The sequence below is a fragment of the Aythya fuligula genome, chromosome 4, assembly GCF_009819795.1.
Source record: "Aythya fuligula isolate bAytFul2 chromosome 4, bAytFul2.pri, whole genome shotgun sequence".
Lineage (NCBI taxonomy): Eukaryota > Metazoa > Chordata > Aves > Anseriformes > Anatidae > Aythya > Aythya fuligula.
Genome location: NC_045562.1, coordinates 73,148,763 through 73,166,018, shown reverse-complemented (window position 1 = coordinate 73,166,018; position 17,256 = coordinate 73,148,763). Strand labels below are relative to the sequence as shown.

At 35.7% G+C, this 17,256-nt stretch overlaps 1 protein-coding gene across 5 annotated transcripts in view; it reads left to right on the top strand.

The window, feature by feature from the left end:
• The window catches only part of CTNNA2 (catenin alpha 2), a 484,674-nt gene that overhangs the window by 102,412 nt on the left and 365,006 nt on the right, over window positions 1-17,256 (top strand). For all 5 annotated transcript variants that reach the window (XM_032186536.1, XM_032186537.1, XM_032186538.1 and 2 more), the window contains one exon: window positions 4,307-4,502. In XM_032186536.1, coding sequence (XP_032042427.1) covers window positions 4,307-4,502 — 196 coding nt within the window. The remainder of the gene's footprint in view (window positions 1-4,306; window positions 4,503-17,256) is intronic.

Genomic DNA, 17,256 nt, shown 5'->3' with positions numbered 1-17,256 from the left:
GAGCAGGAACTGCTCTGTCTCCATTTCCTTTTAATTCTGTTTCAAATACTTAAAAACAAAAAAGCAGGTTTCTAGGATTTCATTTAAGACCTTGAAAATTGCCAGATAGAAGGGGTCTCTGCTGTAGTCCAATTCTTGTACTAATCTCGGTTTGCAGAACTAACCTAAAAATAGCAACGTACTAGGAAAAAACATCCAGAGTAGCAACCAACTTGGTTATAAGGGGCACTCAGTCACTTTCTTTTTGTTATTGTATTCAATAGAAATTAAATTTATGTAAAACTGATCTGAGAGTCAAGTTAGGCTCAAGATTTGTCCTTTGTTTCTTCTGTGAGTGTTGTTACCTGTTATGCCAGGTCACCTCTTTGTAAGCAAAATAAAAAATAAAAAATAAAAAAATGCTGGCCTCTGAATGCTGCTATTTAGGTAGTGGGGAGATGAAGTTGCTGTTTCTCTTACATGTTTCGAAATCTTTGCTTAAATTTACAAATCATCGAAGGTGTATTGGCAAACAATATGTTTGTAGCACCATTTGTGAACTTTGCTCTCTTGCTAGCCAGTATCGTGTGTGATTTTCTGGTTATGTTTGAGTCTGTGCTTTTGACATGCCAGAGATTTTTAAATGATTTTTTTAAAATGCTGGGGGAAAAAAAAATAAAACAAAACAAACAATAATAATAATAATAAACAAAACAAAAACAGAAAACAGCAAAACTTTAAGGAGAGAATTGGGATCAAGGGGAATACACCAGCATTTCTTTTTGAAAAAGCAGATTTACTCTGGTTATGCTGTGTTTTACATGTCCTTTACATGACATGGTAAGAGAAAACTCCATCTTCTGGGGCAGTTGGTGATCTCCTTTGTGCTGGGCTGATCTGGACTCACAGCAGCCTGGTGCATTAAGAAGGGCTTTACACTGCTGCTGCTTCCTCCTCCTCTCCAGAGCCTGTGTGTGTGAACCTGATTTGCAGAGACTGTGCCACAGAAGGAGGTTCTTCACCTTTCAGAAACACCAACAGACACCTCTGTGCCTCTTAGGAATTTTTCTGTGTTTCTGCATATCAGCTAGCGCAGGACAAACTAATTGGTATTGATGAAAATGTGATGAAATACTTTATTATTTTTTCATGTATTTTGGGAAGTTCTGATAAACTTTTCATAATGTTTTACGGTGTTTTGATTGCATTTCTGTGGGTGTCTGTAATTAGATATCTAAGAAAACTATTTAAATCTGACACAAGTATTTGCTGTGAGCACACTTTCTCTGAAAAAGACCACTCAGCTTTTTTCCTCTTCCCAAATAAGTGTTTCTTTATCTTTCTTTTTAAAGGGATATGAGTTATATTTTTGGCCATTCCTGTTCAAAAAGAACACTATTAAGTGTTACTTTGAAAACTCCTTAGACTTATGACAGGTACAGAGAGAAAAAGCTCCTGATGTAAAAGGCAAAATATATCAACATTTATTTCTCATTTCCTGATTTAACTGAACCTATTGTGTGCCCTTACAACCATCCTTTGAGCATCCTGAATAAGGTACGAGGCTTCTAACTGTTGGTGTTTTGGGAATTCAGCAAACCATCTCCCTCATCTGGGATACCAGCACCTGCAGCTCATCTGATTATGTGCAAAAAACTGAATTCAGCGTTTGTCCTTCTGCTTTCTTGGAAAGAAAAAGGAGCAGTAACTGATTCCCAGCCAGCTCCCATTAAGCAAAACACACATAATTAAAACTGATGTATGTTCAACCAATTACTATTTTTCATTCTGCTTTGCGCATTATGTGCTTATCTATTCACAAGATGGATTTTTGCAGGGCTTCTCCCATACTTAGCAGTTTTAGGAGGAAAGCCTCTCTTGTTGCACGACACAGTTTGTGTGAATTAAATCAAGATGTTTACTTTGCTATGTAAGTACATTTTATTTGAAATTGCCTGTTGAGAGTTGTTATGCCCTGAGGGCTATGTGTAAATGGCTTGTTGCTTCTACTGAGAACATTGTTGGGCTAGTAAATCCAGCATGTTGAACCATTTTATTAAAGCATACATGTACATATATCTAAAATACATATTCTATGTGTACCATCAAAATGTTTTGGAGATCATGGTGGTAAAATATTTATTCAGGATTTATTTCACTTAACTGAGAAATCTTATACCTATTTGATTGTTCTCACCCTGGTTTTCTGTGTTTCCCTCCTGTTTTATGAGACAGTATCTATTTCTAGGAACAAACTTGTTGTATTCTACGACAGTTATAGTCCCCATTCCTGTTCGTTGACTGCAGCAGTTCAGTACTTCTAGATGCTCTTACAAGAGATGTGTAACTCTTTTGTAGGTAAGGTTAGATGAGAAGAAATTTGGTAGTCGAATCATTCATAGAAGGAGCAGACTTGCAGATAGCACAATCCTGTCACATTGATTTTTATTATTTTTAATGGAAAACTATGTTTTTAGGGTACCAAAAGAGGTCTGTAATCTGACTGATCCTGTGTCTTCACAGGATTTCAGCAGTTAGTCTGCCAGTTACAAATTATTTGTGTTGGTGCTATTTGAAGAAGTTGATTCTTTTTCTAAAGCTATTGATATAGTATCTACCTGAGAGAGTTCTACAAAATACTCTGATTTGACTTCATTTATTGACCAATTTATCTTTACTTGAGATCTTTTTCTTCCCTTTATCTGTTTATTGCCACTGGTATGTATTGCCACTGTTCTGGCAATATACCTCTAGTTTGTTCATTAAGTTCAAACAATTAAGATCAAGTTCCAATGTTGTTCTCTTCCTTTTCAGATCACTTCTGTGAATTTCAGTAGGTGCTCAATAGTTTTGTTGCCTGTTGCATCTGAAAGGTTGTCTTAGTACTCCCCGTGATGTACTGGATAAATCCATTCTTTTGGATAAACCTGAGTTATATTACAGAATTATCCGAGTGTCTTCATAAAGTCCTAAAATTATTAAATAGATAATGATAAACCGTGAAAGGATATTCAGGAACTTTTATTGAATAATAATTTAATGGGAAAAATAATAAAAAAGAATTTATTTCTAAATATAAGTAGTGGAATAAAACAGATAACAGTAGAATACTATCCTGCTGTACCCAGGCATTTTTTCCCTGTACCTCTCTGTGTATGGTGTTTTCAAGCCTTGACAGCCTTTTCTATTTTATTTTTATTAAGCTTCCTTAGTCTCCCTGTTTTCAGATGTGGTTGAAAAGGCACAAAGAGTGTGATGAAAGGCTCTTTGGTCACAACTGTAACACATTGTCGTGCTTCCCGTAATAGGAACGGGATAGCAGTGAGGTTTTTTTTTACTTCCTTTTAGGATCTTTCTTGCTTTGTATTGTCTGTCTATTGCAAAGACTTTTTTATTATTATTATTTTTCTTACGGTAGATTTTTAGGTTAGCACACAGATATGCAACTTAAATAGACTGCCCTGGGTTGTATTCTGGCTAGGGTGAATTGGATCACCGATTGTTATGGATCCATTGCTTGTTTTCATGTATTTAACACCTGATGATATCTGATATTTGGGCTTTACAGAAAAACATCCTGCTAGAGCTGGAGCGACGTTAAATTTTTGTGGTCCATCCACCAAAAAGCTGTGATGTATGTGCTGTATTGTATATGCTGTGCTGTATTGTTAAGCTATGTGGTTCGGGTTTCTGATCTGACAACTGAATAAGGAATTCTTGTAGGAGATTCTAAAAATATGAAAGCAGATTTCCTTTCTTTTTAAACACTGGGGAGAAAGTATGATCATTTTACTGTCCACTGTTGTCCTACACTAATGTGTTCTAAATATACTTAAGCACTATTACACAGGATAGTTTTAACCTGTATAATCTTTGCAGCAGGAGCTACTCATTCCTTAATGTCTAGAAAACAGCCACAATGGTTTTGTCACTGCTTGAACGTAAGTGGTGGTACTTATCTCTAGAGGAGATTGCTTTTCAAATAGTTACTGACCTGTATGTTTGTTGGGTTTTCATTTTAATGGCTTATTCACTTTTTAAAATGAAGACCAGTGACAAAAGTTTCTCTTCTTTCTCTCTTTCACTGCTTGCCTGCTGATTTGCTTAGACCAGACTAAATACAAGCTAAAAGTAAAAACCTTTTTTTGGGGTGCATGTTGCTATGCTTCAGGCTTTGAACTTTAGATTTTATATATTCAATACATGTGACCATTGCATCATTTCAACAGAAAATATTGAGAATATTGAATTAGATGACTATCTATTTTGTTCTTAAGAGCAGAAGAATTGTTCAGACTTATAGAAACTTCTTTTCTCTTTCCCAAAGGTAACAACGCTTGTTAACACAAGCAATAAGGGACCGTCTGGCAAGAAGAAAGGGCGCTCTAAGAAGGCTCATGTGTTGGCTGCCTCGGTAGAGCAGGCTACTCAGAACTTTTTAGAAAAAGGAGATCAAATCGCCAAAGAGAGCCAGGATCTGAAGGAGGAACTGGTTGCTGCTGTAGAGGATGTACGCAAACAAGGTATGTGGAACAAACTACTCAAGGGTGTAACTGACATGGTTGAGTCTCTTCAAGATTTCTTCCAAAACAAGTGTATCAGCTTCTCTGATAGTGTAACATAAGACAAACCACTCTTATATTACACTACATGTATAATATATATGTAACATACAGATATTAATATACCTCTACCATTGTCACTGGCAATGAGTAATAAGACTGTTTTAACTTTGTAAAGCAGTATGTAGTTTTTTCCTTTTCCTTGTTCTACCACCCAGTAGTAAACTCAAATATTATTTACCAACCATGCTGCCTAATGCTAAAGCTTATTGTTTCATTTTGGACTTGTTTTTTATTCTGCTGTGTAACAAAATGATATAATTTGTCACTTAGCTAAACTTTGAGCAGTAGTTTAAAGTCTGTGAATGCAAATGTAGAATTAGTATTATGGTACATACTTTTCTGAACAATCTAATTGTGGTTTCAAGCATGTATTGAAATACACGCAAAGGTTGTCATGCTCTGAAAATATGCAGATATTAATATTAAAAACATTTTGGTGAGTATTGGTGATAATAAGATAAATGTTTTCAACCTGTGTAGGTAAAATTGCAAGTTTTAAGATAAGCAGCCTTACAGAAAATTGTTTGTTTGGGCATTGGAGTCAGCCATTGGATAATACGTACTGGCAGAACTTATGCTGGCTTTGCAAAATGTAATTTTTGAATAAATTGATATTATAAGAAAACTGCTTTGAATAAGAAAACTGCTTTGAACTGCTCTGAAACTTCACAAATATCATGGATATCCATGGTTCTGTGGGAATCATCTGACAGTTTTTCTTCAAAAGGTTAAACATATGTCAGACGCTTTCAGATTTACATGTGTAGTAGGGGAAAAATATATCTTCAGTACATGCCCATAAGAAAAACTTACCCTTTTATTGACATTTATTGTAATTATCTTTGTTGCAACAGACTTAAGTACCTTTTGGTATTTTCCATTGTAAATCCTATAATCTAAAGATACCATCTGCCCATACCATCATTCCTAGGCTTTAGAACAAGACTGGCGGATTTCCAACTGAGATTTAGAAAAAGAGTCTCAAGTACTTAAGTATAAAGTACTTACTGATTTTCAGTGAGGCCCCCAGCACTCATTTGATGTTTTTTTCAGTTCTTAAAAATTGGACTCAAGTGATCATATGAGTGGGCAGGGTTACAATCCTGTATACACAAACGTTGACCTGTGAATGTTCCAGTCTATTCTATCCTGAGGCTGTCTTCCACTATATGTATAGTTGATTTCACAGTTTTCCTGTTTCTATGTGTTTTTTGTTTTTTTTTTTTTTTATTTTTATTATTCAATCGCCAGTACATCATACTGTACTCTCATATATAGAACATTATGCCAGTTTTCTGTTTTTGTTCATTTCTTTTTGTTTTCTTTTAGAATTTTGAAGCTGATGCTTGGTGGTTCTGTCATGAAGTTTCATACGTCAGCTACTTCAGTTTCCTATTGCTTACATTATTTAGTTTGTCCTATGTCACATTCTAGATGAACATCTTCAGTGCTCCTTCTGAATTTGTAGCTGTCTTCCTTTGGGGCTGTGATGCTGACTCAATTTTGCTAGCTTCTCTCGAGGAGCTTTCTACTGTCTCAGAGTCATCAGCCCTGATCCATCAGTCATGCTCTCTGATCCAGGCGTATGCACCACATTCATTAGCACTGTGTCTGAGCTCCTTATTTAGCTTTCTTTGTCATTAGATCGTTATAGTAGTTAACAATGATTTCTTTGCACATTAATGCTTTGTAAAGCTAGAGGCATTTAAGAAGAATGCTGTGGAGAGTTTTGGTTTTCTTCCTGAAAATGGATTTCTGACTTTTAAATTGCTAACGAGCCTTTTATTTTTTTAAAATCCACCCCCCTTTTTTGTTTTGTTTTGGTATTTATTTATATATTTATTTATTTTAAAGTGCTGGCAGTAGAGAGACGAATAGAAAGCTTAAGCAGTATTGTGCAGAATGATACAGACGTCTTTTGTCAACAGCCTAGAAAAATGTATGTCAGAAAAGTGGAGCAGCTTTTTTGGGTTTGTACAACACGAGTCCATAATTAAGAAAGCAGGAGATGCGAAACGTCAATATTAGCACACGAGCCACATAAACTAGACCAGCCTTGGTGCAATGTGGAACGATATGTTTAGCTCAGTGGCATACAGAGCTGGATTAATAAACCGGGGCTGTGTTTTGCCAGACTATTGCTTGTTGATTTTCTGGCAAAATTCCAACTTGGATAATTACACCATCAACCTAAAAATGTCTTCTGCAGTTACAGCTGGCTCTGGTGTTCCTCATTTCCTGTCTTAAATTGCTTTATACTGTTTTGTGCTACTATATACAGTTGTAATTCATCCTGGACAGACTTGCTTTCGATTGATAGGTGTAGACTAACAAGTGAAGAAGTGTACTCTATCATTTGTGAAATACTTCGGAAAGAATGTGGATGAAAATAATATATAGCTTTAAGAATATATAGCTTTAAGAAAGAATATATAGCTTAAGACTCTTGGAATCTGAAAGGATAAATTATATTTGGATAGCTGTAGAAAATTCTGACGATCAACAGTTTTGATTTACAAAGCTAAGTTGTAAAAAAAAAATAAAATACAATCAACATATTTTTAATGTTTTTCTTACTGCATTTCACACAGCTTTATGAAAAATATTTTATGTATAAAACTCATAAGTGTGTAGGTATATGTGTGTGTATATCCCATAATAATTCTAATATATGTCCAGTTTGGTCCCATAGGTCTTAAGAAAGCCAAAATAGTGAAAATAAGCTTCAGTTCAAAGCCATATAAGTGAAATTATCCAGTTGCTGTACAACTGAATAATTTGTGGCATAGCTGTTTATTCACATGTTGTCAGATCTGTGTAAAATATCACTGAGATGGGGAGCAAACGAAGCACTGATGTTTGTCATTTGTGTCTTTGTTCATTAGAGGTGAGGGAAAGCAGACAGTCTTCTGCTTACTGAAATTTTGGGAGGAGTGAGATTTTATATATATATATATTTTGATTCTAATAACTCTAGGCCCTGAAACTGTAAAGCTTGAGAAATGCAGAGGATCAAAGAGGAACTCATAAAAAACAAGAAATGCGGTCTGGGGAGAGGACAAGATGGGCATGTTTCCCTGGCGTAGGTGTTACGCCTTTATTGATCATTGCAATTGATCCTTTACTGATCATTACAGAGGAAGTATGTTCCCTGTGGAGGAGACATTCAGGCTCTGATTCACATGAAAGAATTGTTGATCTGTTGGGCTCAGGTCAAATAAATTTATTAAGAAGCAGTTTAGAGTGCCAAGGGAAACAAGACAAGGAAATAGATAATGTATATTTATTGTATCTATTAAATGACTTAGGAAACATCTGTCCTTGGAAAATTAATGCTTTTAGTATAATTTACCTAGAAATTTTCTGGCAAATAACTGAAAACTTAATTAGAAGCATGATTAGGTCCAGCAGCAGGTTGTTGTGTGTTTAAAATTCGGCTTTTCAAGGAGCGTAGATGCAACTTTGCACCATAATCTGAAATTTATACTTCAATCAAGGAACAGGAGATAGAAGCTGACATTTTTCATGTTTGAAGATAACATAAACTTGAGGTAGAATTAATTTTCTGCTCATTGAGATTTATGCACGTTGCATAAAGAGAATACGATCCATGTGCTGTTATGAGCGTCAGTAACTTGAAAGTATATATCAACAACTGACACAAAATGACTAATATTCTTAGCAACATTTTTCTTGGTGATGGAACATGCTAAAAAGTATGTTTTTGATGCCCTTCTTAAATTCACATACACAATGCCATCTTTTTTATAACAATATATAATACTATTTTAGCACATATGCCTCTTTTGATTTCAAAGACAACAGTATGGCATAGACAGATTATGCTTTTTTAAATCCTTTCGGCCCCTTTTTCCCCAAGTTGCATTCCATTCTCACACTGAAGTCATTCCTAGTAAGCTTTTTTTTTTTTTTTTTTTTAAATTTACATTCAAGTCCAGGGTGTGAACATTCTCATAGCACGTTAAACTGATGGCTTGGATGTACTTGCTCAGGAGAGTCAGCTGCAGCAGGCTTTCCAAGAGCCCTCACACAACCTACTTTTTCTGCTGTCCTGATTTTTACTTATTTTTTTAATAGATGTTCCCATTAGTACCTAAAAACTTTCCTGGAACATCTTGGTTGTAGCGGTTAAATTTAAAATATTACAAACCTTGGTTGAATGAATTGAACTTTGGTTCACTTAGTCAATGAGAATTCAACAAATGGATGTAGTCTTGCTCTCTCTTTGTGCGTTCTCCAGCATTTTTCCAAATTTATAAATATAAATAAATAATGAAATCATGGAAGTAGAATTACGTCCTAAAGGCGTTTCTGTAGAAGCCATTGGGTATCACAATATAACCACCATCTGACGTGAAAAAGGAGGAAATCATTTTTATAGAAAAAACAAATGAGGAAATATCGTCTCATTTCTGCGTTTGTTTTCAACTGTGAATCCCAGGGACAGCATTCAGAATGAAGGGTTGATATGTGCTTGTATTTAAAACTTTCTATTACTCTAATATCTAAGCATGGGTTGCTTGAGGGCTTTTTTGGCATTTCTCTGAGTCTTTCTGACTGATCATTATTCCCAAAGTCCGAGTTGAATGGAAGAACTGTTGGATATTTGGTTTGAATCTGATGAATATGAAGGAAGAGCTGATACTAATATTTTATCACTTAGAATTTGTCTAAGTAACCTAAACTATTGCTTCCTACCTGGATTAGGGGCTATTATTTAAAAAATAATAATAATGAAAGGTTATCTTGCCTTTTCACTTAAAACTGTGTTCTTCTTATGTTTATTTGTAATCCTCTTCAGTGAAATACATGATAACTATTTTTTTCTGCTTACAGAAGTTAGTGACCACTATTTCTAGAGAGAGAAAAAGTCTGTGTGTACGTTTGTGTGTGTGTAGAAAGAAATAATTGAAGAGCAGTAATTTATTTTAGTCAAATTAATAATAATTTCTGAAAGATGAAGTTGGACTTGTGGTCAGTCCTTCTTAATGGGAGAATGAATTTTGGTCTACGCTTTTGAAAGAACCTGTGTGTATAATAAGCATATTCTGTATTTTGCCAATAGTGTCTATGATGAGGTACTCTATAACTTGTTTTTTGCCCGTCTCTCTGATGGCTCCCATTTGTGCAACAGGAAGCTTTGAGCTTGGAGATCTGAAGCTGTGTATTCAACAAGTCATTGAAGCTGTAGCCTGAAAACTCTATCTTCTTATTCAAAAATATTCATAATCTATTTTGAATTGCTTGTTACATTTAGAAGTGAATCCAATGATTATTCATGTTTGCAGTGCTCATCCTAGGAAATATAGCATGCTAAATGTCATTCTATGCAAATTCTCTAATGCTAGCTCTTTCAGTCTGTTTTCAAATCCATTAATTATTTCATCTCTCAGAGAATTTACCTTTTGAAAGACATTAATGTTCCCTTTGCAAAATGATTTAAAGCACTTGTGATGAATGAGCAGACACTGTATAGAATCTCAAAGAGTTGTTATATGCATAAATAGTGCCAGGGGTTGCTGAATCCAGTGGAGAGGCAGCTGCAGCTCCATGGCCCCAGCTCCAAGCAGCAGTAGGGCTGAGCATAAATTCACAGGAGGCACACGTATACAACTCACATATACCACAAGACATAGCTAGAGAAGTACACTGACCAGTAATTTGCTTGCACATGACCTTCTGTCTTCTTACTCCTTCATTTTCCCTTGCTTGTTCCTTCCCATGCCATCTTGATCACCAATGATTTCTCCCCTAAGCATCCCATAAGAAGCCTTGTGCAGTCCCAAGATACACATTCTGTAATTGGTCCCGGACCCCTGGGTAGTAAAGCAAAAAATAAGGAAGCGTTCAATGCATACAGGTTATTTTCGGTATACATCCCAAATAGCTCAAGCTGTTGGGGAGGTCTTGAACTGATGAAGGTACTTTTAAATTTTCCTGTAAAATGTTTCCAGTTAAAGCCAGCTGAGGACTAAGCGCCTGCACTTATTCTCTGCATCATTTTCAAAAGATGTGATTCTGTCACAGCCCTGGTTAGACTTTTTCTAGTATTCATTGCACTTTTCAATGTTTTGTTCTAGATCATGATTGTTCAAGTATATGAAAGTGACTTCAAGAAATATTTAGTATAAAGGGTGGTTGGCACTTGATATCTTGTCCAAATATCACAGATTTTTGACACAGATTTCACAAAAAAACACAGTGATATGTTTTAAAAGTAATAAAAATTAATGCTGGGTGATTTTGCCTTTTCAATACTACATTTAGCTACAATGTCTTTTTTGAAGATTATATTACTGTTGTAGCTTTGTAACAAGGGAAGCATGAAATTGCTTTAGAATGTCAGCTTCTGACAGTTGTCAAAATTTAAATTTTACTCCCAATTGTAAGTGATAAAAATACTGTACTTCCAGAAATAATTTAATTGAATTGTAAAATCAGATTCTGAAGACACCGCTTGTTTCTTTAGAAGCAATCCTTCTATTAAGAAGGATTGTAATTGAGAAAGAATTGTAGAAATACACTGTAATTAAAAAAAAAAAAAAAAAATCGAAGGATTTTAACTAAGGCATATTTTTCAGTATATATTTTGCTCCACCACTGATCAGAGTGTACTACTACAGTGCAAGAAATTTCTGAATTTAGGTCAAATTTTAAAAATAGTTAAATAGTGGTTTTTAATTTGTTTTAAAGTAGGGTCTTACAAATTGGAAAAGGTGCCATAGGCAGTTATCTTGCTCTGTTCTGTCTTCCAGCAGTACTTTCAAAACTAGGAAGTTTCAGCCCACAGTCAATAATCCCCAGCAGTATTAAATGTGAAGTATTTTCAATTAAGTTTTGAGATAACCATGAACAATGGGTCTGCAGGCAGATTTGACTGGCATGCATGAAATCTGTATTTAAGCCTCTGTATTAATTCAGTACAGAGATTTGAATTGAAGTCTCTGAGTCCTCAGAACAGTGCCATTACCATAAAGCTGTAGAGCACCATGGGACCAGCCTCTCAGCCCCTCTATTTGAAGTTGTTCTAATTTATGGTTCTGTGAAATATCGTCTGGATCGCAGCTGAGTGCCTGAAATCACTATTGATTCATTGGACAGAAATTCTGAACTGATTTTTTTTTTTCATGTTTGGTTGAACAAAAGATGTTTGATTCGTGCTTTGAACTGAAAAATTGGTTGTTTTGCAGCCTCAGATTCCAAGTACTTGGAAGGAGAACCTTTCGTAGCCTGGCAATGGAGTGACCTCTGATGACTGTGTGTAGGTGCCCTCTTCGACTTTCATCACCAATGATGGAAGTTTTCAACAGATCAAAAGCAATACAAGTTTCTCCAGCTGCCTAATGAAGCAATGGATAGGGTTAGGAAAACTGAGGGGGTGATCCAGAGATGTTGTCTTGGAGACCCTGGAGGTCTTCAAGAAACATGTAGATGTACAACTTGGTAGCGTGGTTTAGTGGTGGACTTCAATACTAGGTTAAAGGTTTGACTAGATGATCTTAGAGGTCTTTTCCAACCTGAATGACCCCATTATTCTATGTTTCATTCTGTGTTCTTTATTTTTGAATGCATTTTCCATGACCTGGTCATGGCAACCAACTTTAAAAGCAGCTCTAAAGACGCTTTGTTCTCCAGTACGGGTTAGGCTTAATTTTGGGTATGGTTTCAGAAAGTGGTAGTCAGTGAGAGAAGCAATACAAAATGACAGCATGAAAATTTGAATTACACTTCCTAGTGTCTGGATCATAAAAACTGCAGAAGATTTTAATTAATTATCTTTCCATTTACCATTTCAACACATTGTTTCTTGCAGTACATTTTTCGCATACTACAAAGGCTTACTATTCTGACTAATATTCTACAGACTGAGGGAACAGAAAATGTTTTAATTAAATAACGTGTTGCTCTCCTCTGATAAGTGTCAAATTACCATATTCTGATAGCCAGCTGTATCATTTTATCTCAGTTGTAGCCTCTTTGTCAAAGATAAACAAGTTTTGAAGTTTAGGTTTTCAAGATCTTATGGCTGCTGTTTCTGTAGGAAAACTGAAAAAGGAGGCAGTTCTCTCGAGTGTATGGAATTTATCATTAATTTTATATCAACTAAAAGTCTAGAATCTCTGTGATTTCTCATCTGATTGTGATTTGTGATGTTTGCAAATCTCATTCATTCATAATTGTTTTAAATTTGACTTGTTTTTTTTTTTTTTTTTTTTTGTGTGTGTGTCTTTTTCATTGTGGATACTTCAGTTTCTATCCTTTCATGATTTCTACAGTATTTGACAAAACATATGTTGTTTTTCTTCACAAAAATATATCACACCTTCTCATCAGTACTACCCATATTTCCTATCTTCCTTTCACCTGTTGGTTCTGTTTCTCACATTTTTTAAAGGAAAAAAAAAAGTGTTTTTTATTTTTTTTTTATTTTTTTTTTTACATTAAAAAACTTTAAGAATATGATGACACAAACCTGAGAGGAGTGGCTGATACCCCAGAGGGCTGTGCTGCCATTCAGTGCAGGTCAGGCTCGATGTGGAACCTCATGATGCTTAACAGGGGCAAGTGCAGGGTCCTGCACCTATAGGGTGGAAAAACCCCAAGCACCAGTACAGGCTGGAGAGCAGCTCTGCAGAGAGGGAGTCCTGCTGGACAACAGGTTAACTGTGAGCCAGCAATTTGCCCTTGTAGCCAAGAAGACCAATGGGATCCTGGGGTGCATTAAAAAGAGTGTTGCCAGCAGGTCAAGGGAGGTGATCCTCCTCCTCTACTCAGCCTGGAGTAGGCCACACCTGGAGTATTGTGTCCAGTTCTGGGCTCCCAGTATAAGAGGGACACGAAACTACTGGAATAAATCCTAGAGGAGGGCTATGAAGATGATCAGAGGACCGGAGCACCTGTCGTATGAGAACAGGTTGAGAGAGCTGAGCCTGTTTAGCCTGGAGAAGACTGAGAGGGGAACTTACCAACTTGTACAAATATCTGAAGGGAGGGTGTCAAGAAGATGGAGCCAGAGTCTTTTCAATGGTGTCCAGCAACAGGACGAGAGGCAACAGGCACAAACTGAAGCACAGGAAGTTCTGGCTAAAATGAGAAAACACTTCTTTACTGTGAGGGTGACAGAGTACTGGTATGGGCTGCCCAGAGAGACTGTGGAGTATCCTCAGGAGATATTCGAAACCTGCCTGGATGTGATCCTGTGCAATGTGCTCTACGTGACCCTGCTTAGCAGGGAGTTGGACTGGATAATCTCCAGAGGTCCCCCCCAACCTCAACTGTTCTGTATTGTGTGATCATGTTCATAATCTGCCTATATCTTTTATCTCACGCCCATCAGAAAGCCCATGTAACTGGTGAGCTGTGGGCAGCAATAACTCCTTCTTTATTAACCTCAGGCTGCATCGCACATGGAAATGTATTCTCATCAGAGCCAGGTAGTCCCTGCTTCTGTCGAGTCATTCACAAACAGGCACTAAGTGAGTAGAAATAAGAAATGGTATAAACTAGCAGGGATACAAAGCAATGGAAAACTTACCCTTTAAAACATCTAGTGAGCTGATCTAACCATCAGTCCTACCTACCTACTCCCTGCTTCCCAGGAGATGATTTACTTTGTCAGCTCTCAATGTGGAGTAACTTGCTGTTCCTTCCATTCTCAGTACTCTATGGTAATTTTTGGTAAACTTTGTTACAAAAATGTAGCTTGCTAGAAAATATCAACCCTTGAATCTGAAGCTTATCTCAGAAAATATCAATTTCAAGTGAATATTTCCTTTGGCATTTTTTTTCATGTGATAATACAGAATGATGGAGCTGATTCTAATTATGATTTTGAACTTCGTTGACAATGCCTAGCGCATAGATACAATCTACTGACTAACTTGCTTGGCTATACAGTATTTATAAGCCTCTTCAGGTCACAGAATGAAAGCAGTATCCAGAATGATGCAATCTGTTTGCCTGATGACAAACAGCACAGTAGTTCTCTCAGACTGCTTCTTTTTCACTGACTGTTGGAATATCTGTGCATGCTTTTCAGCTGTTGTTCCTTGCTATAGCTGATATGTTTCACTTGAGTACATTAATCACGTTTCACTTTACCATCAAATTCATAAATTGTTATGAAGAAACCCATTAAATGATTAAATTCAAGTCTTTAATTGCTAGGGCTTAGAACAAAAGATTTTTCATTGTCAGTTAAATTCTTCTTATTTTTTTTTTTTTTTGAATAATTATTTTAATAAACTTATAGTTCATTAAAAAAACAGCTTTTTCAAGTAATTCCCACTGTAGTTACTTAAATAGTTTGCTCTTGCTTATGTGAGGAAATACTCTGCTCATTTTGAATCTGCTTTTTGTCTCAGTTCTGTAGCTATATGAAGCTAAAATAAAAGCAAAGCCTTTTATTTTTAATATCTCAAATGTTTACGATAAGCATAAAAGTTGTGGAAAAATGTCTAGTTTAAAAAAGAAATAACAGGCTTTCTGCAGGTGTGAATCATGTACCTCAGTATCTTGCTGCACAGCAGAAATCCTTTCTGTTTCTTACTAATCTTTGGAAGACAGTTCTGCCACTCACAGCATCTGAACTGCTTTAACAAGCACACCCAGGTTTTCTTGAAAAGGATGTTATACCGTTGGGCTCACTTCTGGCTGCTGTGAGAGCAGGGTATCTTGCGTAAAGTGTTGGATAATCAGGTGTACCAGGAGCAAAGCAAGGAATAATTAGGCAGTACAGATGCTGCTTTGAGATAAACCCAAAAGCACTGTCCTTGTCTTCAGCAAAACTTTGAAGTTCAGCTGCATGACATTTGGCATGTGCCAGGAAACAAATGAGTCCACATTAGAATTCTGTTGTTTGATTTTTAAAATTTCCTTCTGCTTTTATTAATATCTTAAGAGGCCCAGTGTGTTTTTAAGTTCCCTAGCATCAACCACAATCTTAAATTTTTAAGATGTTCTTTACATCAGCTGTCCAATTCCATGAAGCCTAGTCAGTTGTTTAGTCTATCCCTGAAGGATGATAGTCTGAGAAGTAGCTGAGAGCTGTAGACAAAGAGGGATTAGAAATGGTAATGTGTTCTTACATCCAAAACAATTTACTTATGAATTGAAATTTAATTAAAGCTTTATTGTACTTAAGTGTATCAGTGATGTTTCAAATGAACTATTAATCTGACTATTAATTAGAAAAGTTCTTTCTGAAGTGTAGCATTTGTGAAATAATTGTATTAGATTGTCATAGATCTGTGGCTAAATGTCTTCAAATTCTGTGTTCTCAGTATTTTACTATCTCTTAGCAAAAAAGTAGTTGGGTTAATTTAAATGATGCATTTCAGTGATCTATGAAGTCAATGAGGTCGTAGTGTTATTGGATGTAAATGCGAATATCGAATCTAAAATATGTACTAGCTTTAAGGATATCCATTGTGCTATAAAATACATAGTGATTCATCTTCTGATATCACTCTATCTAAATGTCAAATGTAAAGCTAGTCAAATTTAAGTCAAATAGATTGTCTGTATAATCAATTCCAGAGGGATACAGCTCTAGTGGCTGCAATTTAATGGGAAAAGATCAAGTTAGATCATATGTGGCCTTTCCTGGCATTGAAATCTGTTAATACAATGAAAAAGTGGTCATTGTTCCACAGAAAGAGAACAAAGTCCTAACTGCTGATGAAAGAGGAAGTAAGTTTTAGAGGATACTGTACTAAAAATTTAAAACAAAGGTGTGTTCAGGTAGGAGAGATGAAAATTTAATAGCATTCATGTGAAGCTTTGGGAATTCTGATTAGCATTTAAAATGCACATTTATATTTAGTAAGAATACAGCACTCTTCAGTATGAAAATACTCTACAACTGACTTCCCAAATGCTAACAAATGATTATACGATGTCCAAATAGAGATTACTACTGAAATGCACTCATTTCAATTACAGAGAATGGAGTTTGAAATGCAATAAACAAAACATAATGTTTTAAGATAGGATATAAATAATGAAATATGATTAATAAGGCAGAAGGAATATAGAAAGTGAAAAACAGCCATCAAAGACGAGATTTAGACCATTATACCTGAACCAGAAACTTGACTGTAGATAAGTATACTGGGATGGTCAGTAGGGTGTCCCAGCCTATTTGATGGGATGACTGCAAAGGGGATAAAACTGCAGATCTTTGTGTCCTGAAGGGTTCTTTTTGTTTGGTTTAACATGGATGCATAACTGCATCCATGAGAAAAAGATTTAAAGCAAAGAGAAAAAAAAACACAAAAACAACCAAACAACAAAACAACAACAACAAAAAACTACTTATGTTATTTAAACACAGCCAATTAGCAATTATGGGTTGTTCAAATCTTTCATATTATCTAATATCATGAACAGTGTTCTACATGGAATCTGCAACTCAGTTTGGGTCTATACGTGATTATATTTTAGAACACTTTTATAGCGATGCTTTGTCTCCAATTAAAAAGACAGTACTCTAAAATACTTGTCAAAGAGAATAATATTTTCTAATCAGGATTCCTGTTCAATATCCATAAAAAACAAAGGGGTTGTTCTGTTTTCAGGATACAGAAAATTACATGTTAGTCCCAAAGAAGGCATAAGCAATTTGTTTTGT